The 22,781-nt window shown below is 50.9% G+C and overlaps 4 protein-coding genes across 4 annotated transcripts; 1 reads left to right on the plus strand and 3 right to left on the minus strand.

Moving 5' to 3' along the window:
- Nucleotides 1-5,296: 5,296 nt before the first annotated feature.
- P168DRAFT_291767 (40S ribosomal protein eS6) lies at nucleotides 5,297-6,737 on the plus strand. The gene is made up of 6 exons (XM_024837468.1): nucleotides 5,297-5,444; nucleotides 5,558-5,630; nucleotides 5,803-5,823; nucleotides 5,885-5,983; nucleotides 6,071-6,389; nucleotides 6,443-6,737. The coding sequence occupies exons 1-6, from the start codon at nucleotides 5,340-5,342 to the stop codon at nucleotides 6,537-6,539; spliced, it is 714 nt and encodes a 237-aa protein (XP_024691224.1). The 5' UTR covers nucleotides 5,297-5,339; the 3' UTR covers nucleotides 6,540-6,737.
- A 1,232-nt stretch (nucleotides 6,738-7,969) lies between these two features.
- On the minus strand, nucleotides 7,970-8,425 carry P168DRAFT_187997 (uncharacterized protein). Its single transcript, XM_024832999.1, has one exon. The coding sequence runs from the start codon at nucleotides 8,266-8,268 to the stop codon at nucleotides 8,032-8,034; it is 237 nt and encodes a 78-aa protein (XP_024691225.1). The 5' UTR covers nucleotides 8,269-8,425; the 3' UTR covers nucleotides 7,970-8,031.
- On the minus strand, nucleotides 8,025-9,786 carry P168DRAFT_311962 (ribose-phosphate diphosphokinase). Its single transcript, XM_024839538.1, has 3 exons — nucleotides 9,532-9,786; nucleotides 8,980-9,444; nucleotides 8,025-8,920 (listed from the first exon to the last, which is right to left on the minus strand). The coding sequence occupies exons 1-3, from the start codon at nucleotides 9,600-9,602 to the stop codon at nucleotides 8,494-8,496; spliced, it is 963 nt and encodes a 320-aa protein (XP_024691226.1). The 5' UTR covers nucleotides 9,603-9,786; the 3' UTR covers nucleotides 8,025-8,493.
- A 506-nt stretch (nucleotides 9,787-10,292) lies between these two features.
- On the minus strand, nucleotides 10,293-22,720 carry tom1 (E3 ubiquitin-protein ligase TOM1; the record flags this gene model as incomplete). The annotated part of the gene is made up of 5 exons (XM_024833650.1): nucleotides 10,293-10,387; nucleotides 10,443-14,648; nucleotides 14,709-14,789; nucleotides 14,851-22,582; nucleotides 22,673-22,720. 5 exons carry the CDS (start codon nucleotides 22,718-22,720, stop codon nucleotides 10,293-10,295), a joined length of 12,162 nt encoding a protein of 4,053 aa, XP_024691227.1.
- Nucleotides 22,721-22,781: the final 61 nt, after the last annotated feature.

The following is a 22,781-nucleotide window of genomic DNA, read 5'->3' on the forward strand; positions in this document are numbered from 1 at the left end:
GCGAAGTCACCGAAAGAAAGAAAAGAAAGAAAGCAGATATAAAGTTATCGCCAGATTGATCCTCGTGCCCTGTCGGTTGTCCACACTTTCTTTCTTCTTTCTTTCTTCCTTTGTTTGGGTTTATTTCGTTTCTTTGCTCTCCGTCTCTCTTCTGCAATACTCTCTTGTTCCCTTCTGTGCTCTATTTGAGGAGAGAAGAGGGGCGGATGTTCCTTTCTGAAATGATTCAGAAACCCAGAGGCTCAGGAAACAGAAAGCAGACGATCAATTCTGATAGTTCTTCTTCTTCTCGGTTTCTTTTTTCCTCGATAATATGTTCTGGTCTTTCTTTAATTAATTTTCCCTGAAAATAATAGTGATGATAATTAGGATTATTTTCTTTTTCTTTCAGCGATCTCTTTGTCTTTTTGTTGTCTTTGGTGATAGTAGTTGTTACCAGGCAAACCGAACCAACCAGGACTGAGGACGAACGTGATGAAGCCGGGATTTGGCTTTTCAAGTGCTTTGTTATAAGTCTATCTTTGGAGCCACATATTAGTCTGGCCTTGCAGGCAATCCAGGTTTAGCCCTGGGTACCATTGATTGATTTTTTTTAGTTTTATTTCATTTATTTTATTCCTTTTCTACGGTGTTTCCTTTCTTTGTTCTGGATGATACACGTCCACTCGTTCCCCCTCCCCCCACCCCAGACTACGATGAATGGAACAGGATGGAACCTGGAGGGATGGACTGGCCGTTCCTTTGGTAAAGGAGGTCGGAAAAAAGACCCTCAACCTTGACCATGGAAGAAAGGATCCTGTTCAGGGATCCAAGGGGACAGGAGAAGACGAATGCCACCATACCATGTTGAACCTCTGGATAAGCCTGAAGGGTTGGTGTCTTACGGTACCTTTGGAACGAGAGACAAGGTTGTTACTGGTAGGTAGTAGTAGTACTCCGTATTAGGAGTATTAGTAGTATTAGTAGTGGTGGGAGTGGTAGCAGTACCTAGTAAAAGTGGGAGGAGCAGTAACAGTCGTAGGTACCTTACTGGGTAAGTACTAGGGACAGTTAGTAATGCGGCTACTACCTGGACAAGTCTAGAGTCCAGACTCATTGACGTCCCAAGCGCTAGAGGGAGGGTTATTGTTCCAAGTTGTTTGAAGTGAAGTTCCATTTAATTGAACTTGGTTCCTTTGTCTGTTGGACGCCCGCATGCGGTGTGCCGTAGTCTCCCCCAAACCAATCACTGCTCCAGGCACACTCCCCGGGGGATCCACCGGCTAGTGTGCCACACTGACACCTGCCTAACTTGGGATCACCTGGTCCCGTCCCATGGGTATCAAACAAAGAAAGAAGCAAATTGGATGGGATTTCTTTTTTTTCTCTCCTTCACACGAATGGAAAGACAATATTGAACGAAGGGAAGCATGATCAATCATCAAACCAACTTGGGATATCCATCTCGCATGGAGGCACCTCCCGGCTACAGCAGACGGTATACCCTGATCTAGCTAGCGCGGAACACCCCCCAACCACCACCACAACCACCACCAACACTATGAATACGACTGGAGGCAGATCAGTAGATGTAAGCAAATCAAACCAAACCAAAAACCAAAAGAAACCCACAAATAGGTATGAACTGGAAAACGAAAAAAAAAAGTCAAGAAAAGAAAAGAGAGAGAGACGGATGTAGAGAAAAGAAAAGAAAAGAAAGGCTGGCCACTCCTGGACTGTGACTGTAAGAGCCTGAGAGGTAGTGCTATCGCCCATCCAGAGAACCCCCCGGCCTAAGAACTTCTCCCTAGAAAGCAGCTCATTTCAAAACCATCTTCCTCTCCCTCCTCTGACCTATCCGAATTCCGGTACTGACACGTTGATGTTGCAGGAACCCTAACGTCAAATCCCATTCCAAAATCCTAATTCTAATTCTCCTCTCAATTCCAACCCCACAACCCCCTGTCAATCCTGGCGATGCGATCGACCGGTCGGTGATCACATTCCGATCCCCCCCCACAATCACGTTGCAATCGAACCTGATGGGTGCCCCAGGTCTCACTCACCTTTCCTTTCTTTTTTCCCTTATTCTTTGCCCCCCTTTCTTTTGATTATCTTACTTTATTCCTTTGATTTCTTTTTTTATCTTTGATCTTTTATTCTATTTTATTACCGGACTATACCCAATGAGACATACCACCTTTCCCTTTTCGAATCTCCACCTCTGCGACTCCCCCCCGGAAGCGCTGGTCTGGTTTGGTGGAGTCCTCTTGTTGACCACATTTCGTCGCAAACCAAGTCTTAGACATCAATGTCTCTAGAGTAAGCACGGAGTGACTAGTCACTGTCATTTTGCCCATTCTCAGTAAGTGTTTGATTGTGTTGGGCCCAAACCCGCTGGGTCCTAGTACGAGTTTCTCCACGGGTTGATCTTGATCTCCCACTCCGTACAGAGCGGCCTCACTTTCCCCGGGCGGCGCAGACTGGCAATTGCTTATGTTTCATTAACCCTGACGGACTGATTGAGGGCAGGGGAAAAAATTTTAACTTCCCCCCTGCCCTTTTCTTCAATGTCACTGCTGAGCTTCCATGGAACTCTTCTGTCCTGACAAGTCCATCACTCGATGGGCCCAGGTCCATCTTATTGCTAAAGAGTCGAGACCCTGCCTTTGAAAAGGGTGGCCTAGATCGAGCCGATGGGTCCCACGGTGGACTTGGATGGATCTTACCGCAGCAGAGAGGTCTCTGGATGCTCACACGGTCTCTCCCTCTGATGTCATCACTACCGCTCCCCATCTTCCACATACTGGACGCAAGCGGCGTCGATCTCGTCTCCATCCTAGGTCACCATTCAGGTCCCTCAACTCGCCGCCAGTCTCGGTTCGCCCGACAGTTTACTACGTCGGTCTCGAATACATACATCATGTCGTTTCGATCGTGAAACAGTAGATTAAACTAGTTCCATGATGGCTTCCATGCTGTGTAGCCCATTGCTCCTGGTGGCTGCCCGTAGGTTCTCCCACAGGCCCGACACCCCTGAAGGAGGACGCAAAGACCGTGTGGTCCCCTCTGGATTATTCGGCGAGTTGCACGGGCCATGGCCTCGGCAACGGTCCATTCATACAATTTGCCAGCAGTCACCTGCCTCACTGAGCCGGACACACAGCCACAGCGGCTCTACTTTTTGAACAATCTATTCCCGCAGCCGCGGGCTTTCTGTTCGCAAAAGACTGAACTGTCTACTAGGAAAGGTTTGGCGTTTGATGTTTTGCAACCGCTTTGTCAACTGCCCCTATTGATCGACAATGCTGGTAATTGCTCAGCCGACCCCCAGCAGAGCCATTCTTATTCAGATGGGACCCCTAACGCATTGCATTGTCATCCCTCTACGAATTACAAAAGCTGATTCCGCCACATGGGGCCTGGAGGCTGGCGGTGGGTTACTCGGCATGACCGACGGTAATACCTGGGGAGGCGACCAGGGAGAGATTCGGCGTCATTACAGGATGACACACATCGCCAAGGCACGAAGGCGTGGAAGGACCGACGCACAAAGGGTTCGAGACAAAGGACGTGCGAGGCCGCAGTTCAGACGGGCTTCCCCAGAGCCGGTCCCATCAATCGACGTTGTGTGATTGGCGCAAATTACTCTCAGCCGATAGGATGGTTTGCTGAGCCGGTCCAAATAAGAATCCCAGGTGGGTAACAGGGACGTCAGAAGCGACGGTCAAAGAAAGACTGAAAGAAGGGGAGAAACAAAGAAAGATGACGTCCCAGAAAAGAACAAAAAAAAAAGAATTGTAAGACAAATCAAACAGGAATTGTTTCCCTGAATCAGACGGACTCAGACAGGTCAGTGCTTGAAGACAAGGGAAGTATTCCGGCGGTCCTGTGCAGGTGCAGATGACTTAACGATTGATGACAAGCTTCAATGCTCAAGTTGGCCTGATATTGGGTGACCGTAGCTTTCGACAGGCACAGCCTTTGGAGACAATCCCTATCAACTAGGATCTGCCTGATCAGTCACCAGGGAAGAACAAACAACTCTCGAATTCCCAGGATCTCACGTTTTTCTCACCGGGCATCAGTTGCTGTCCACCCGTGAGACATCTCCCGGATACCCAAGCTCACTTAAAGCAGATCGTGGCTTCCCAGGATGATGCAGTTTAGTATGAGGTTTCCTCAATACCTCGTGTCCAGCTCCTGCTGGCTGCAGGCAGAGCTACAGATGAGCTCTGCCAGCGAGTCAACACTATCGACATAACCAGGACCTCCCCGGATATATCAAAGGCTTGCAGAGCCACGAGTCTCTTCTGCAAGGAAGGAATTCCCCTAGGGATATGCTTGTTATCTTTGGGACACAGCCGCCACGAGTACTCTGTAACTCTGTATAGGGGGAGAGAACAACCCGGTCACACGGTCTTGTGATGTCTTGTCTCAGCAGTAAAAAGGAACAACAATAAGCATATTTATCTACTACTACTCTTACTATTACCACAACTGCAACCACAAATGGACCTATCTGCTGCTAATCATGCTTACCGACAAGCATGCATGCATGCTTGCTTGCCTCACCAGGCTGAAACCTACACAGTAACCACAATGATGACGATAGCAATAATAACAGAGCATCCAAGGATAGACCCAGAGGCAAGGCAAAAGACACGAAGGACGGCTGTTGCGGGTCGGGTCCGCGGCCCTAGGGTGTGGTGGGAGTGGTTTGCTCGGTGGCGTGCGTCGCTTAGACCGACGACAGCAAGTGCTTTTTTCCTTTGCTTTTCTTTTTCTTTCTTTCTCGTCTTTGTCTTGTCCTTTGGATTTGCCCCACCGGGGGCCATTTTTGGATTGTATGCGGCTGTTTGGTGAGGTGGTTGTGGGTTAGTTAGTATTGGTCTCATGTTCGTTGTTGATGGGAGATGTTGCTGGCTGGCGACTCCAATTGATATCCTTGGGTGTTTCAGATGGGGTGTTTTATGGTTGAGATGGCCTGGCCGTTGGTCTCAGATAGCTGACATTATAGTATCTCCATGGCGGCATTTGGTGTACAATTCCATCACGATCGTTCTGTATCGAGAGGTTGAACCTAAAGAAAGTCCAAGTCACAAAAAGTGGTCACCAAAGAGAGGAACAAAGCATGATTTGATTACATAAGGTATTAGTAAACGCTGACATAAGAAGCCCTACCGAGCGGCCCGATTCCCAGACCAGCCTAGCGCCGCTGAGTCATCCGCCCACACAGGGCGAATCTCGCTAACCCTCACACCAGCGAAAAATCCCACGAAGAACCCGAGACGACCTTGAACCACCTCGACCTGTCGACAAACCCGCGCCCTCCGTCTTGACCGCGCCACTCCGTCAAGATGAAGCTCAACATCTCCTACCCGGCCAATGGGTCGCAGAAAATCGTCGAGATCGATGATGAGCGCAAGCTCCGCCCCTTCATGGAGAAGCGCATGGGCACCGAAGTCAGTTCCCTTGATATGAATATCCAACCACGACTGCGAGGAGTGATGGGCGATGTGATGAAATGAATGAATGGGACAAATGGCTGATTGGGGTTTTTTTTTGAATGATACAGATTGCCGGTGACTCGCTCGGTGATGAATTCAAGGGCTATCTGCTCAAGATTACCGGTGGTAACGACAAGCAAGGTACGGATGGATCAACACTTTTATTCTTCTTGAATGGTTCCTATGATTCCGTGCGTGGGAGGGAGGAGAAGAAGGGAGGAGTTCAAGGAAACAACGTGGACCGTGGAATCATGGGAATCATTCTTCGAAACGATCGCGAAAAGGAACATTGGCTGACAGTATTAATCTTCAGGTTTCCCCATGAAGCAGGGTGGTATGTTATCGACCGACCGAACCAACAGATTCACCGTATCAGAAACTCATCGATCTTCCAGTTCTCCTTCCCACCCGTACCCGCCTGCTCCTCGCCGAGGGCCACAGCTGCTACCGCCCCCGCCGCACCGGTGAGCGCAAGCGCAAGTCCGTCCGTGGTGGTATGTTTGGCCCCCATCGCACACAGATCGCAGTGTGCGCCCCGAGAAAATCACCGAAATAGCACAGGTTATTGATATCTGCTCCAGCCATCACCAACTTCGATCTTGCCGTCCTGGCCCTGAGCATCGTCAAGCAGGGTGAGGGTGAGCTGCCCGGTCTCACCGACAGCATCGTCCCCAAGCGTCTCGGCCCCAAGCGCGCCACCAAGATCCAGCGTTTCTTCGGCCTCGACAAGAAGGACGATGTCCGCAAGTTCGTCATCCGCCGTACCGTCACCAAGGAGGGCAAGCCCGAGACCACCAAGGCCCCCAAGATCCAGCGCCTGGTGACTCCCCAGCGCCTGCAGCGCAAGCGTCACAGGATTGCCCTGAAGCGCCGTCGCGCTGAGTCCTCCCGCGAGGCTGCGTAAGACCCCTCTAATCTCTCTGTACACTATAGTTGTACTAACAAGGATATAGCAACGACTACGCCAAGCTCCTGGCCAACCGTGTCCACGAGGAGAAGGCCAAGCGTGACGAGCTCCGCAAGCGCCGGGCGTCTTCGATGCGGAAGTAAACGTTCAATTCCGCTGGGTTTTTAATGGTCGGGTAACGTCTCAACTTTGTTCTGGCTCGGGAATCTCGTGACGGACAAGGGACAATCTGGAAACCGGGGTTGAACGCTGGTGTGGGGGAGGGGAGTTTTTTCGAGTTCACAAAAAGCAGGACATGACAGACTCTTCACAAATATTTTTCTTTTCCTTTTCTTTTTTTGTTCCGTTCCTTCCGTTCCTCCTGGTAAAAAGAGATATGTGGGGATGGTGATAAAGAACTATGATGGAAAAGAAGAGTGGTCTGTCTTGCGGGGACCGAGAGAACTCTTACTTTCATTGTGGGCGTGTGGTTAGAAACGATATTCCTATTTTTTTTTCTCTCTTAAAAACAAAGAACAACGAATAAGAAAAAAGAACAAAACGTCCCCTCCCATTACCATCCCGCTCCCATTTCCCGCTCCCACTCCGCTCCCATATTCGCTCAACACAACTTAGGCAATGTCGGAAAACCGTTAAAGAACCCTACCACTTTGCTTCCTTATTCCCTTGGTTGCATGTTTTCTAATTGGTAGTGGATAATCAGTCTCTCTGTCCCGTTAACGACAGGGACCGATTGACCTAATGCTTACTTGAAAGTCTCCGGAACATCATAACTATCCCTTACCTATATATATATCCGTCCCAATTTAGATATTGAACTAACTATCGTCTTGTCTTCACTGGTTGACTGACTGACTGACTGACTGACTGACTGACTGACTGATTAAAAGAACATATAATATACCTCTTTAAATTCTGTTCCTACATTTGTAGTCTCGCTCGTCCCCTTCTTCTTCCTATCTCTTTCTATTGCTTCTTCCCATTCTTCTTCTTCTCTTCTTCTCTTCAGGATCGAGATTAACTTCTCAACTGATATATACCAATGCAACCCCACGCTTGTTCCCACCATTCCACGAAGTATTTGATGCGGGGAAGGATACATGTACTATATGTAAAATACTCTGTTGAAGTCCGTTCAAAAGGAAATTAATCAATACCACCCGGGTACAGAACATATGCCCCTGCCACTTTTGGCCTTTCGTAAGTAAAACCCTATATATATAACTATCCAGTGCGACAAAGTCTTAACTACCTACACCTGGCTAACTACCCACCTACCTACCTATCTATCTACCTGCCTACCTAGTACTACATAGTAATCTCTTTCTCTCGCTAGAGGGGGACAATGTCATGACTTGACTATTCTAGCCACAAATTGTGGGTACCTAAAAAGTGCAAGTTGGATAATTATTGAATGAGCGGACAGCTTGACCCAGTCCTTGATAGAAGTATATATTTTATATTATTCCGTCGATATGTGTACTCTAACAATTGCTACATAATTCATTCACGCACGACCTGCGTTTACCCTATTAAGATCGAAGATTGACGAGTGAGAGAAATAAAGTAGAACTCGGATTTTCTATATATACATCGTCATCATCTCAGCATCTCAAGTAACATTTCCAGTCAAGACTAGCCCACCCACCAACCACCACCTCTCACCCACTCTTTCGCATCACTCCGAGAAAGTAAGGAAAAGAAAAGAAAACTTCTGTAATTCGTGCAAGCGTCATAAATCTTTACCTGTGAAATAGATGGATAGAAGAGAAACAAAAAGAAGGCCATCCAAATCTCGGTAGATAAAAGAAAAAAGAAAAAGAAACATACAACAGCAATAGGTAGTCTTTCACAATAAGCACGCAACCCCATGCAATAGTATCAAAGAAAAGAAAAAAGAAAACAAATAAAGAAAGAGAATTCTGGCAGAAGAAGAACAAGGGTGAAAGAAGTAGGCAAGTCGAGACTGGTTCCTCGATTACAGACAATCTTTCTCTTCCTAAATCCCGAGACCGTTCGTCCTGCGTTCTGTTCTCTTCTTTCCTCTTTCCGTCCATCGTATACACCGTTTCAAAGAACAAAAACAAATTTCCCAGCTTAGGCCACAGCGTGAGAGAAAAGGAAGCTGACGGACTCGCCGTTGTGCGTACGTCTGCAGGCCTCGGCAAGTGTGGGGCTGACGTCGATGGTCTCGATCTTGGGGCAAGCTTCCTTCTTCTCCTGGTGGGGAACGGTGTTGGTGACGACGACGCGGCTCAGGCAGCTGTTGTTGATGTTGGCGATGGCGTTGCCGGAAAGGATGCCGTGCACAACGATGGCGTTGACCTCCTTGGCGCCGTGCTCCATCACAGTGGCAGCGGCCTTGCCGAGGGTACCGCAGGTGTCGGCCATGTCGTCGACGATGATGGCGACCTTGTCCTTCACGTTACCGACGAGGACCATACGCGAGACTTCGTTGGGGCGCTGGCGCTCCTTGTGGATCAGAGCGAACTGGAGATCGAGACGGTCGGCGATACCAGTGGCACTTTGTTTTTGAGTCAGCGAAAATCATTGGAACGGAACAAATCCCCAGTTGATACTTACCGCTTGGCACCACCAGCGTCGGGGCTGACAATGACGCAGTTGTTCACGTCCAGGTTCTCCCGAATCCACTTCAGCATGCTGGGCTCGGCATAAAGGTTGTCGACGGGGACGTTGAAGAAGCCCTGGATCTGACTGGCGTGGAGATCCATGGTGATAACATGGTTGCAGCCCGCGGTCTGGAGCATGTTGGCCATGAGTCTCGCGGTGATGGGCGCGCGGCTCTTATCCTTCTTGTCCTGTCGGGCGTAGGGGAAGTTGGGGATGACAGCGGTGATGCGTCGGGCGGAGGCGGTCTTGCAGGCGTTGATCATGATGAGCAGCTCCATCAGGCCGTCGTTAATGTCGTTGGGGCGGGTGGACTGCAGGATGAAAACATCCTCGTCTCGTACACTCTCGCCAATGGTGACGCTGGTTTCCTGGTTCGAGTACTGGAGGACCATAATCTTGGTCAACTCGATGCCAAGCCTGCAAATCCGGAGAAAAAAAAGCCATTAGCCCTCGGTCGATACTGGCACAACCCGACCACGCGGGGTCATGTAAACCGGTGCGCACCTATCAGCCACGAGCTGGGCAAGCTCGGGGTGACTGTTACCAGTCAAAAGTTTAATCGAGTTCGTAGCCATGTTGTCTGAGTAAATTGAAGACCCCGGTTAGGATGGGTTGAAGTGGTTGATTGGTGGAGAAACGGCTGGAATAAGCAGGGAGATTGGGTCAGAAAACCAAGTAGGTCGAGTCCACAAGTGTTCGAAGATGAATCCCCATCAACCAGGACGGAGCCAAAGGGAAGTAAAAGGAACTGGATATGCGATCGAATGCAAAGAGAGAGGAGAGTAATTGCCCCGCCGGGCAAGGGACCTTTTTTTTCCCAGCAGAAAAATGTTCCATCCCGTGACCCGGGTTCCACTCTACCTCACCGCCCCGGAACGTCACTATACGTCTTTACGAGGGAAGAGGCACCTGAAGAAAAGCGTCGCATTTATTACACAGAATGTGAAAATATTAATCAACAAAAGATAAATCTAGGTAAAACATGAAAAGGAAAAGAAAAGAAAAGCCGCCGGGACAGGGTATAAGCCACCCAACCACCACCTCGATCACTGATTGACCTGCACTTCAATCAGTGTCTCCGGGCAGTCCCAGTCATCTTTCCTTTCACAGAACATCCCCCGTAAACAATCCACCCAGATGATAAAGCATAGCAATGTGTCAAACGCCATCAAATGCTTCGGCATTGAAACGAAGACTGTAAATCGAAAAGAAAACAAAAACTTATTTTGTCCGCCACATGGAAAAAGAAAACAGCACCACCAATTTTATGCAAACCCGAAATATTCGCTACCGGCCGTCATGGCGGTATAAAGACGTTGTCGGAGAGTCTCGTAGCTCTCATACTCCGGAAGATCAAGCTCTGTTCCATAATTAGTATCTTGTAAATATAGCTGCGATGGTTGAGATAAACTTACGATTGAAGCATGTGTGCGAGCTTGGGAGGCGATCCTTGTTGCCGTAATCGCGATGGATGTTGAATCGACTAACGCCATTCATACCCTCAAGCTCCTTGAAGCCGTTGAGCGGTACCTTGCTTGTTCCGGTCACAAACTGCAAGAGTTTGGCACGCTCTTCCTTGTCGAATGAGCGGACTGCCCGCCAGAACCACTGGATCTGGGACGAGGAGGCAGAGTAGTTGTGGTACTCGGTGTTCACCTTCCAGTCGTCCACATCAATCTCGGGAAGACCAGAAATCAGCAGCTCCAACTCCTGTTCATTGAAGATAGAGATCAGATCAGGGGCGATGATCTCGTGGAAACCCTTCAGGAAATTGTCAAGCTGCTCCTGGATAGAGCTGAACAAGCGATAATTGACCACGCGCTGCACGTATTCCTCCTTGTTCTCTTGGGTAACAGGGATGTTACGTCCATTCTCGATCAGGTCAATCACCTGCTTCTCTCCAAAGTCGTCTGTCTCAACAGAGAAGGTCTCGGTAATGATATCGGTGATATCGTTCTCGAGCATCCAAAGGAGTGACTTGTAATAGTCCAGATCAAGCGTTTCCATATCCTTGATGGAGACTGACCGGCCCAGGATACACTTGTAGACCGCTCGGCTGAAATGGCAATCAAGTACGCGACCCTCGTACAGGGCCTTACCGATGATTCGGCCGATGAACTTGAAGAACATCAGATGCTCCGAATTGATACCACTCAGACGATTAGGATGGAAAGTGGTCCGGTCAGAAGCGACGGGGATGAACAAGGCATAGTTAGGGTTGAACATGCCACGCGCAAGGACTTGGAACCACTCTCGAGTCACACCTCCGGCATCGACACCTTCCTCGCCGTGGAACCGGACATTTAATTTGCCATGCTTCAGCTCTTCTGCCGATTTGAAGTAGAGCGACTTGAAGGAGTCGAGGAAGACTTGATCTCTCCTTACAGATAACTGCAGAGGAGGATGGGGGTGACGAGGCTCTGCTCCACGGGAATGGATGCGGCGAGTGAAGTAATTCCGCTTGTTGTCGAAGTCCAGGACCTTGGGGTTCTTGACGAGGAGGGAGAATGTCCCGCTCATTAATCTGGGATTTTGGCGAACAAGCTCGTTGAGAATCTTGCGGTGCTCCTCCGTGAATTTGAAGAAGAGACTCTCCATGCTTAAGCTAGAATCGCCGGTGCTTGACACAGACAGCTCACGGCTGTTACGAGCCAGAGCAGTTTCCTTCAGTGCGGTGTTCTTGCAGACCACCATCAGGGCCTCAATCAAAGGCAGGAGGATTGTAGCCACGTTCAGCATATTCTCCTTTTGTCGGATGACAGTCAAGCATTCGCTCAGTCTGGTCCACAGAGGACCAAAGGTAGAGCTCTCGTACAAGGTCTGCAAGACATCTTCCTTGGCGGCAGGATCCGGCTCGCTTCCCTTGACCTTGTCGGCGCGGTTAGGGTCGAATAGGTAGTCAAGAGCAGTCAACACACGCAACAGCTTGGCTTGATCAGAGCTGGCCGGGGAGAACTTGGCCAGAGACAGACCTTGCATGTCTGTCCCGCTCTTAGCCTGGTGGATATGCGTCAAGAGTTCGTCCAGATCGGTCAGAATGGTGGTGCTCAAGGTCTGAGCCTGGCTGACCAGCTCGTTTCCGATCACATCCCTAGCGCCAGGAATAGCAGAGAGGTTGTTGATGGTAGAGAGCGTGTCCCTGAAGGTCTTGCCGTTACACTCACGGGCAGCAAGGATGTGAACAACCAGTTGCAAATTGTGGTCGGGTACGACGGGAGGCTCGATGGCTTTCTTCTTCGACTTGCCATCTTCCTTTGCGTTCTCCGCCTTGGTCTCCTTATCAGCGCCATCCTTGGGTTGCTCCGACGTGCTGTCCTGTGCCTCAGTGGTTTCGACACTTGGTAAGGGAGCGTCTGTCATAGTAGCATCCGCAGGAGTTTCTGTGGGTTGTGCTTCTTCGGAGGGCTGCGCGGGTTGTGCTGCGTCTGCAGGCTGCTCGGATTGTTCTTCCTCCTTGGCAGGCTCATCACCCTTTTCTTCTTGGGCTTTCTTGTTCTTCTCTTCCTCCTCCTGTCGCTCTTTCTCGCGACGAAGCAGCAAAGTGAGAGGTTGCGTGATGCTGCTCAAAAGGGTTGAGAGCTGCTCCATGCAGTTCGGGCTTTCCATGATCAGTTTGCGGTCAAGCAAAGTAAGCAGAGCGTTCAAGGCAAACTTGTTTGCCTTGTTCTCTTTTCCTTTGCCCTTGCGCAACGCCTTGAGCTTCAGGCTGGACGAGGGATCATGCTCAGTGAGGAAGAACCACGCGATGTGGGGATTGTACTGAGACAGGAAAGAGAGGGTTCCCAGGCACTGCTGTACCACCATGACCGGGGTCACTTCGTTGCTGACGCTCGAAGAAGCCTGGAAAGCTAGACTTCGCTTGACAGGTTGAGGGGTTGCCTTCTGCAGTGCAGAAGGCTTTGCCCGGAGCGAGAGTTGAGCGAAACTGCGCTCAATGGCGGAAACATCCACGCTACCATCTTGCAGAACAGAAAGAAGAAGGCTAATAACCTCAACCCGGTTCTGACGGTTCTCACAGACGTTGTAGAGAATATCGTTGAGCTGGTGGCGCGCGTTTCCTTGAAGCGGCATGAACATCAGACGAAGTAATGTGGCAACACCAGCTTTGTCGAGCATCTGGACGATTTGACGGCGCTGTTGCTTCTTCTCTTCTTGCGCGGGAGCTGGTTCAGTCCTCTGTCGATGTTCAACTCTGGGAATATCACCAAACTGAGTGAGACGTCTTCCAGGCAGAGCACGCGCTTCGGTCACAAACTCTGGACCTAAAGTCGCAAGTATCTCCTCGGGTTGGTCGGCGAGGACCGCTTGTCGTAACGCAGGATCCAAGGTGGCGAGGAAATTGGCCGCATCCATGTCTTCGGCACGAGTGGGTGCACTTGCACCAGTGGGTGCTTGTCTGCGGGCACTCTCACGCTCCCGCCGACGACGATCAGCCGCTTCTTGCTGTAACAGTTCCTCCCGAATCTCGGTTGGCAATGCTTCCAGGAACTCTGGGTTGATCTCGCTGGGCTCTTCACCGGCTGCCGCGGCTTGCGACCGTTGCTCTGCAAGCTGCTGCATAATCACTTCCTCTCTCAACTCTTCAGGTAGAGCTTCAAGATACTCGGGATCAATTTCCATCCCAGTGATGTCAAGCTGGCGCCCTCTGATAGTTGTATGAACTCGCTCAACTGGTTCAGAAGGACCCGGCTCAGGTTGAGTTGCTGATGCAGCGGCTTCGTCCACAGAATCTGCCGTCTGAACATCGTCCATATGTTCAGCAGCAGCAGCAGCCCCAGCTTCACGCCTCTCGGCTTCCTGCTGTTCTCGCTCTTGCTGCCGTCTGGCGTTCTCTTCCTCCTCTTGCCGCTTGCGCTCCTTCTCTTCTTCTTCCCTAGTGATGCGCTCTTGGCGCTCTCGCTCGGCCCTTTCTTCTTCCCGACGCTTCTGTTCTTCTTCCGCTTTCTTTTCACGCTCCTTCTCTTCCTCGATAGCAGGAGGCACCAGTACTTTCAAGAGAGAGTCCACCACACGCTGAGTCTTCTCGACGTACGTGCTGCTGAACAGGATGCGTGCTTCTTCTTGCCAGCGGCTTCGTGTCGTTGCCAGGGCAAAGCTAACAGCTTGCGATGGGTCATCCCGTGAACGAGATGGAGGGGCCTGGGGTCTACCGAGACCGAAGATGTCTTGGATCCGATTAGGCAAGATAGCCCGTCTGTCAACATGAACATGGATTCCGTCAGGACGAGTGATCACTCCAAATCCTGGACCACCTTGCCCTCCGATGGCTTGCATGATTGCGTTCATGAAGCTTACGGGGCTGTCCATTGGGAGCAGACGGCCAGTGGACATAGGCTCTATGGCGCTAGTCCAATCGGTGAAAGCTTCGTTGCCAGGTCCACGTGGCTGGTTCGTCTCAGGCCCACGGTCCATGCGAACAAGAAGCGGGTTAGTTCCGTCGTCAGTACCACGGGCAGGGACCTGACTCCGATGGAATCGGTAGGGCTGAATAGGAACGATGCCAGGCCGACCGGGCATGATTCCAGTGACCCAAGCGGGCTGAGCACCACGGAATCGTTGATGCCCACGCGGCATCGCGTGGTCTTCACCATCCCAGCCCCATGGCTCAATGAGGTCTTCATCTATAACAACGCTGTTAATAATGTACATCGACGTCAATAAAAAGCACATATAAAACTCACCATCGTCGAATCCTTGATAAGAAGCTTGATCATCATCAGCATCATCAAGCTCCTCTTCTAGTTCATCAATTTCTTCATCTTCTTCAAAGAACGTTAGCTGTTGCCATTGGCGCACGGTGCGAATGAACAATGAAACACTGACCTTCATCTTCGTTGAGATCATCATCGATATCGTCGTGCAAATCACCACCAAGACCGTCACCTTGGAGATCTTCAACGCCGCCAGCAGCTTCGTTGAGCACGCGGAACAGATCATCAAAGCGGTGTCCCTCATCTCGATGATCTGCTTGTCTGATATCGGCGAGTTCGTCTTCAAATTGGTTCATGATTTCGGCTTCATCGTCATCTTCAGACATATCCTCGCTTTCCCACTCATCATCCTCACCATCCCCTAGGCTTTCGTTGTCCCGGTCGCCAGTGATCTCGCCAGCAAGGATTTCATCGTCCTCCATGTCCGATTCATCGTCGTCGTCATCATCGTCGTCGTCGTCATCGTCGTCATCATCCTCATCGTCGATGACAACCTCGATATCCATACCGGAATCACCAGGGAGGCCTTCAACGGGACCCATACCCTCGATCTCTTCATCACTAACCATTTCGCCGTCATCTTCGGGTACATCCTCATCGTAGTCCATTTCTTCGCCATATTCGTCGTCGTACATCTCGTCATCTCCTTCCTCCGACTCATCGGAGCTTGTCTCTTCTTCGTGACGAGGCTCTAACATGCCCAGAGTGGAATGGCGGAAAAGATCAGGGGTCTCTTCGCGTTCATCTTCCATATCAGATACCGATGTGGCCGAAGAAATATCGCCTTCCTCGGTTTCCACAAGAGTAGAGATATCGGAAGATTCGCTCAGAAGCACAGCGGTCTTCGTAAGCTTGTTCAGAGGACGAAGGATATATTTGATAACACGCTTAGACGCTGGGAAGTTGAGGTCGATTTCGGCGACTGAGGCAGTGAGAGCAGCGATGAAATTCTTTTCGAACATGGTCTTCGCGAGTTGCGTAGTCGAAGACGGGAAAGCCGTGTCGCCTGACACGAAGGCATACCCACTAAGCATTTTGTCGAAAAGATCGGCGAGAGACATCAACCTGGAATACTTGGCGTCCAGGGGCTCGTTCGATGAGTTGGCCTCCTTGTACGACCGCAGAGCGTGCTCTAGGGTAAACCGGCGAACGAAGGCAAGCTCGGGCTCATCCTCCTCGTTCGGATTTTGCTCACCGCGCCGTCTTCCAGTTCCACCGAATTCACCAGTCTTTGTGCACAGGGCGACAAGGACACGCATTGTCCAAGCAGACGTGTTGCTCCGCTTTTTGAACGAAACGGATTCGTCATGGTCCATGGTGCCGATAGGAACAAGAGCGTTTAGGAGATAGTTCAAGATTCCAGACCGGGGCTTCGAAGGGGTACTTGCCAACGGATCGGCTTTGCGAGAGAAATTGATGAACTCGACCTTCGTTCGGTTGTAAGAAGAAAGCAATTCCGTCAGGCATTGAAGAAGGAAACAGCGGTAAATGTAGATCGGGTGGTCGTCCGCTTTGAACGTTGGCTTTTCTGCCTTCTTAGCACTGCGTCCGCCCTGTAAATCGGCACTAGAGACGGAGGGAGAACGTTCGTCCGTTGACATCTCCACGTCAGTCTGCGCCTCAGGTTGTTCTGACGCAGGCTGATCTGCGGCTTCCGTTGGGGGTTCCTTATCGTCGACATCCTTGTAAGACAGGAGTTCAGAGAGCAGATAGTGTATAACACCATCTGGATTCTCCACAACGGGAGGCTTCAACTCTTGTCCCTTGCCCTTGCCTTTATCATCGCTGGCATGTGAATCAGCTGAGGGCTTTTCACCATCCTTTGTCTCCTTTGTCTCCTCTTGACGTTCCTGCGATGAGCTTGCTCCCTTCGTGTTCTTATCGGCCTTCAATGTAAGAACCTGCGGGCGTTGTCGGCTATCGTACCGCTGCAACTTCAGCTTCTCGTTGGATACTTCGACAAACAATTCTGGTGATCTTAACACCAGATGGTACATCTGGCGAACGAATCCAGTAGTATCAATTTGGCGAGAGGATTTAGATTCGAAGTTGGCAACGATTTCACTTCGCATGATTTGCCGGATGGCGTCCTCATCTTCAATGATGTGTCTCAATATCAGCATGAAAGCACCTTGGAGCTTTTCATTGGTGGAGCTCGAAAGCTGTTTGACCATAACGAAAAGACGCTGCAGGCTTCGCTTCTCGCCCAAACGGACCGCAATGCTCCGAATTCTGGTAAGAATGACCAGAATTCTAGACACTGACAATGCGAGCGTATCGTCTTTCCCAATCCTAGGTAGGATTTCGATCAGAGACTCGAACAATTGAGTCTTTTGGTCTTGAGACACCAGAGGCTCTTCCAACTGGGCCGGTCCTTCTTCGTCTGCGCTTGTGCCATCATTATCAGGCATGGTCCACTTGATTTGATGCGGCTGGCAATCATCAGAAAGCAACTTCTCCAATACAAGCAAGACATGTCCAATCCACGGGAAGGACTCGTTCGAAGTCTTCTCGCTCGGAACTTGGATGAACGCTAAAAATGTGGTGAAACATTCCTTCAACTCTCCCAGAGTAGCATTGTACATGTCTCTATCCTGTACCACGAGAGCCAGAAGATGGGCATAGGCGGCCACCTTTTTGCCAGCCTCTTGGAAATTCTCCGTCTGCAAAGAAACGAGAGACTGGACAAGGATTTCTCCAACCTCTCTCCGGAAGGTTTCAGGTTCGCGGTGCTTTCGTGTTGCGGATGCAATAAGATCCGCGAGCTCGAAGGACACGTCATGATGCTCGTTCAAAACATCCAAACAACGCTCAATGAGGTTTTCTCGCACTCTTTCACGGTCCTGGTCCAAATCTTCGACAGACACTACTTCACGTCGCCTCGTTGGCTGCTCTGCACGCGGTTCAGGGGGTGGGTTGGCAGCCTGGTTCGAAGGCTCGGACGAACTTCCCTCGGCGGGAGCAGGGGGGCGAGCAGTATTGTTTCGATTGTCTCGGACTCCGTCGCCATTTCCGTGGTCGTCGTTGAGAATAGTAGTCAAGGCCCGAGCCAGGAATTCGGAGCCATGTCTGACTTCAGTTTCCTCGGGTCTATCTTGGCCTTCCTGGCGACGCCCTTCTTCTGGTCGGCCCGATGCTTGTGCTAGAAGCATAGCAAATGCAGAGTTATCTAGGAATCCATTGTCATATGGAGGGCCTTCTTCAGCGGCTGGGTCTTCAGAAGTTTCCCCTGTAGGGGCATTGGACCGGACAATCTCAATATCGTCTGCAGGCGGTGCTATCCTCGGGGGAGCCAGAAGCCAATTTTGAGCCTTGCAGTATTCTTCGGCGACAAGGTAAAGATTGTTGCATCGGTACATTGCCTCCTTCACCAGGTCCGACGCGTACCCCTTCTCCTGTAAAGAAGTCGCGCGGTCCTTATGAATAGTTAGGGTTTTGCGTCCGACATCTGCCAGTGCAGGCGGTGCGTCCGAGCGCCGTGCAACCGCACCCGTTTCATACTCGCCGTCGAGGGACGAGCGCAGGATATCAATCAGGCATTTGATGACAGAGCTCGACGATTGGGTAGCAAAATCGGAGTCCCACAAATCTCGAGCCATGGGAAGAATCTCCATGCGAAGGTCAACCAAAAATTGACCTGGCTGGAAGAAATCCGGCCGTTCCCGCTCCCGATCACTGCTGGTCATTGCTTGGGTTTGACTAGATTCGACGATGTTCTTGCCAGAAACGAGCTCAGAAAAGAAGCCCAGTATGATCTTAATGCCGCCATAGGCAGAAGTAAGTCGGGCGGACACGTCGGTCTCAGACGCAGGTACAGATTCTGGCGGGGTTAGAGACTTGACTTCTCGCACGAAGACATCACAAATCTCCTTCAGAAGCTTTAGCCCGTCACGTCTCTTGAAAGCGAACAGCACGAGCGTAAGATAATTGGTTTGCGGTCGGTCCGCCGTGGCCTCGAATAGCAGGTGAGAGAACGAGGAGAGAATCACAATCAGGTAGGCAAACCGAAGCTTGGGATTCTCGCAAGCATTCGGAGGCCCAGATTTGAGCTGTTCAATAACAGCATCTGCGACCGCCTCGGCTACCAGGGTGGCATTTTGTTTCTGATATGAATCAATCCTCCGCTTGCCAATCAGGCCAAGCCCCAAGTTGTGGAAAAAGCCTGTGATCGAGGAAGGCAAAGAGCTAAGAAGATACCGAAGCACTTGCACATTCTTGAATGCTACGCTGTCTTCAGAAACGTTGCTTGCTTTGTTGCTCGGTTCTTGGGTGGTCACCGGCTGAGCGGGTGCGCTAGCTGTCGAACCTTCTCCCTGGGTTTCCGCTGTAGGTGCGTTGGAGGTTCCTGCGGGATCCACGGGGGCAGGAGTGTCGTTAGGGCGATCGGCAGTTGATCCAGAAGATTGCACTTTCGTTGCCTGGTTCCAGGCCTCTGGGATGGTTTGCTCCAGGTAAATTTCCTCCCATACGCATGCCGCGTGCAAACCACCTAACTTCTTGATCAGGGAGCAATAGCGGTCGGCTAGATTGACCTGGGCAAAAGCAGACGTCTGCTGACTGGGTCGAGACTGGTACAGGGGTATCGCGTAAACCTCGCGCACAAGACCCGTTAGAATAAGGGTAGTGACCATGTGTCGAGCCAAGAAAATGCCCTTGTCCTGCACAGCAGAATCTACTTCAGCTCCCTTGTCCTTGGACTTTTCATCAGAAGCCGGCGTGATAAGAGGGGTGAAGTATCCGAGACCCCTGGGCACCTCCGAACGCCAGAATTGGGATAGCATCTCAACAGCTGACTCTGCACGTTCAACAAGAGACGGTACAACCAAGTGGGGTTTTGTTTCCGACATCATGTGCACTAACACAGTGAGTTCCTGGCTGGCTTCCGCGTTGTGGAAATCAAACGGCAGACTCTGCAACGTTGCCAGGTCCAGAATAAACTCGACTCCACCGGATTCGATGAAATACGTGCAGTTCGACTGATTCTCAAAGAAAGCCCCCAGGAATCGTACCAGAGGATAAAGGTAGTCCGTGACCGTGAGACCGGCTTCATCGGCATCCTTGGGCTCGATTTGACTATCGGCAGATGGGAGAACCTGGCTGAGATCACCGGTAACTAGTTTTCCGCCATCAGGGAGTGCGGTAGAGTTCAACTCCCTGACACCAAGATTGCTAGGGTCGGTCAAGTCGGAATCTTCAGGCACACCCATCCTTCGGAACAAGTCAGACGAACTTCCCGAAGGCGCCGGCTTTCCGTCGGCTCCCTCTTTCCAAAGCTTCGTCCCAAGGCCCTGTGACCAGGCTTTACTTCTGCATAAAAACCCAACGCGCGCAATCATGACGATGACGACACTCATGATCGACGATTTGAGCGCGGGATGGTGCCTCACTAGTTCGTCAAAGGTTGTACCTAGCGAGCGAACCAGATTAGGGTCGTCCTTCAAGCATCTCACGTGCTCGGGGTTTTCAAAGATTTCAAAGAAGCTCTCGAGGGCGTGGGAGGATCGGAAAAGTCGAAGGCCGGATGAATTCAAGCAAATCGCCCCGAAGGCCGACGGGATGCACGACAAAGCTTCCGCGGAAGTCATGATTCCAGGCGCAAGTTTGGAGTCCTTGCTCCTGACGATGGCATACTCTCGAGGTTGACTGTCGCCTTCACTGGGAGGAAGCGCAGGCTCGGCCGCAACTTCAGGTGCTCCAGAAGGTTCACCTTCGGTCGCTGGGGCCTCTTCCTCCACCGCCGGCGGTTTTTCTGGAGCCTTCACCGTGGACAATGTCACGGACTCGAGGAAGCTCTTGCTCAGACCCGCTTCGGCGATGACTGCATAGCTGGTGGGCTCGTTGTGTATGAAACTACTGAGAATGTTGACCGTGTTGCTCCAAACGTGTGATCCATATATCAGAGCATTTTCGATCACCAAGCGGAGAGATGTTAGCAGCTGAGGCGAATCGATCAGGTTCCGGAGGACTCGATCAAAGCCGCCACCATTGTGCTGCATAATGTGGTTGACAAATCGGAACATCCACCTGAGAGTCTGTTGCTGGAAGTAGGGAATCTGGTAATCAATCGTGGATGTCTTGTATTGGGAAGGAATCCCTGCGCCCTTGTGTACGCTTTCAAATGAAGTCTTCGTTTCATAGTCAATCAAATCTGAAATTGCATCGAAACCCTTGGCGCTTGTAAGCGTCCCCAATGCGTCACGGACTGCGTGGACGAAGGTATCCAAGAACTCCATAATTCGAGAGTAGACGCGTCGGGCCTTCTCCGTTCGCAAGTTGAGCACGTCAACAAACATTGGAATCAAGCCGGCAGAAACCAGAGTCTCTGGGGTTCGAGTGCTTGAGCCAGGAAGTGTCCGCAGGAGACCAAGCAAGGCGTCACGCCACTCGTCCTGACTACCATCATCCTTCTCATCATCTTCCGCAGCCAATTCATTCACGGCTTTGCGGGTCAAGAACATGAGCACACCGTGGTTCACATTGACACTCAGCGCCGCACAGACATCAATTGCGCGAGACTTGTGCTTTGCAAGTGCATCGAGAGCCTGAATCCCCAATGTTTGCAGAGTGCGCGAGACTGGCAGATCTTCACTTGCACCGAGATGAACCAGCTCGGCTAGTTGATAGGCAAGCTGAAGGCGTTTGGGCTGCTCCATGTCATACTGCAAAACCTTTTGCTGGAAAAGTGATTCGGGATAGATGTATGCGAGATTAGTAACGGCGAGTATTCGAATCGCAAGGATCTGCTCCCGACTGGAGCGAGATTCGGCCAATGCCTGCGCTGCGCGAATTTTATGAAGCAGCTCGTATTTCGAATCATCCGGTATGTCCTCAATATGTGACTTCAGCAGGTTTTCGGGGGTATCTGAAGAGATCTTCGAATGGGGAATGTCCAGAAACTTCCCACCCCGTAGGGACTCTTCAGCCTTTCCGGAGGGGGAATTCGTAACAGACCCGGGACTATCCTCGACGATGGTAGTACGGGTCAAGCGAGGGGTAGGATGGGTATGCGACCTACGCAGAGGCGTCGGGGTGGAAGGGGGGTGTGTTTGAGTTCCGCCCGATGCACCATCTGCCGAGGACTTTACTGGTGCGGGGTCCGACGGATAATAAAGCACGCGCACATGTGCCCATTCATCCCAACCATCATCATCACGGACAAGAGAAGTAAGCTCATTGGCATTGTGCTTGGTCTGGGGCCCTCTCTCCTTGCCCTTGATGCCAACGGTGGGCGATAAGGGAGACTTCGCAGACGTGGAAGGGCGAGGGAAAGGAGAGGCGATCTTCTGCAGTTTTTCCAGATCAATATTATAGTGAGCAGCCAGTAAGCCCTGCTGGAGATGAGAGCCTCCTCGATGGCGCGAGTAGTATCTTTGTGCCAAGCAGAGAGACAGGCGGAGTGTAGACTGCAACAGGGAGAGAGACGTGGTGTTTAAAAGCTCCCCAAGGCGTTCACTGCTGTTGTACAAGCTTCGATTACCGCACTTCTCCAAGAGCAGCCTAGAGAAATCAAGAATCACTTCCACAAGCTCCCTATCACCTTCCTGACCGTATCCCAAGTCATTCAATTTGGTCTCAACGTCCGGGGTGCTCGGTTTGCCTTCATCGTTGGTATAGGAATCCACCAAAACACATCTGCCAAACGGTGTAGTTTGAGGTCCACTGTTGAGAGTGTATTTGTCGATGACAGATGCAAGAATCTCGTCGAAGCGATTCAGAACGTTAATCCAATGATAAAGGTCACCTCGGGGGAAAGGCCACAGGCGAGGGAAGGTGGTAAGATGCGAAGGGAGTTCGGCGAGTGAGATGTCCGTAGCACGAGCGACGAACTCTGCTAGAAAGGGTGACTATGTACCAGACGAAGATTAGAAAAAGAAAACTCTGAGACTCGACCCGAACGACAAAAGCCCGGCCAAGGATGAGGGGTGGTCACTTACGATCGTCGCCTCATGTTTCTGGCTCGCCACCTTTTTAATTCTCCCCATAATTGAACTCGAAGAAACAGGCGGTCATGAGGAAATGAAAAGAATCCCAGAAGGGGAGGGT

Source organism: Aspergillus campestris (genome assembly GCF_002847485.1).
Source record: "Aspergillus campestris IBT 28561 chromosome Unknown P168scaffold_9, whole genome shotgun sequence".
In the NCBI taxonomy this organism is placed as follows: domain Eukaryota; kingdom Fungi; phylum Ascomycota; class Eurotiomycetes; order Eurotiales; family Aspergillaceae; genus Aspergillus; species Aspergillus campestris.

Coding starts and splice junctions, on each gene's coding strand:
- P168DRAFT_187997 (XM_024832999.1), bottom strand. CDS start 8,268: ATGGGGTTGCGTGCTTATTGTGAAAGACTACCTATTGCTGTTGTATGT.
- P168DRAFT_291767 (XM_024837468.1), top strand. CDS start 5,340: ATGAAGCTCAACATCTCCTACCCGGCCAATGGGTCGCAGAAAATCGTC. Junction 5,631..5,802: donor CGGTGGTAACGACAAGCAAG/GTACGGATGGAT, acceptor ATTAATCTTCAG/GTTTCCCCATGAAGCAGGGT. Junction 5,984..6,070: donor GCGCAAGTCCGTCCGTGGTG/GTATGTTTGGCC, acceptor TATCTGCTCCAG/CCATCACCAACTTCGATCTT.
- P168DRAFT_311962 (XM_024839538.1), bottom strand. CDS start 9,602: ATGGCTACGAACTCGATTAAACTTTTGACTGGTAACAGTCACCCCGAG. Junction 9,445..9,531: donor GCCCAGCTCGTGGCTGATAG/GTGCGCACCGGT, acceptor CCGGATTTGCAG/GCTTGGCATCGAGTTGACCA. Junction 8,921..8,979: donor GACGCTGGTGGTGCCAAGCG/GTAAGTATCAAC, acceptor TCAAAAACAAAG/TGCCACTGGTATCGCCGACC.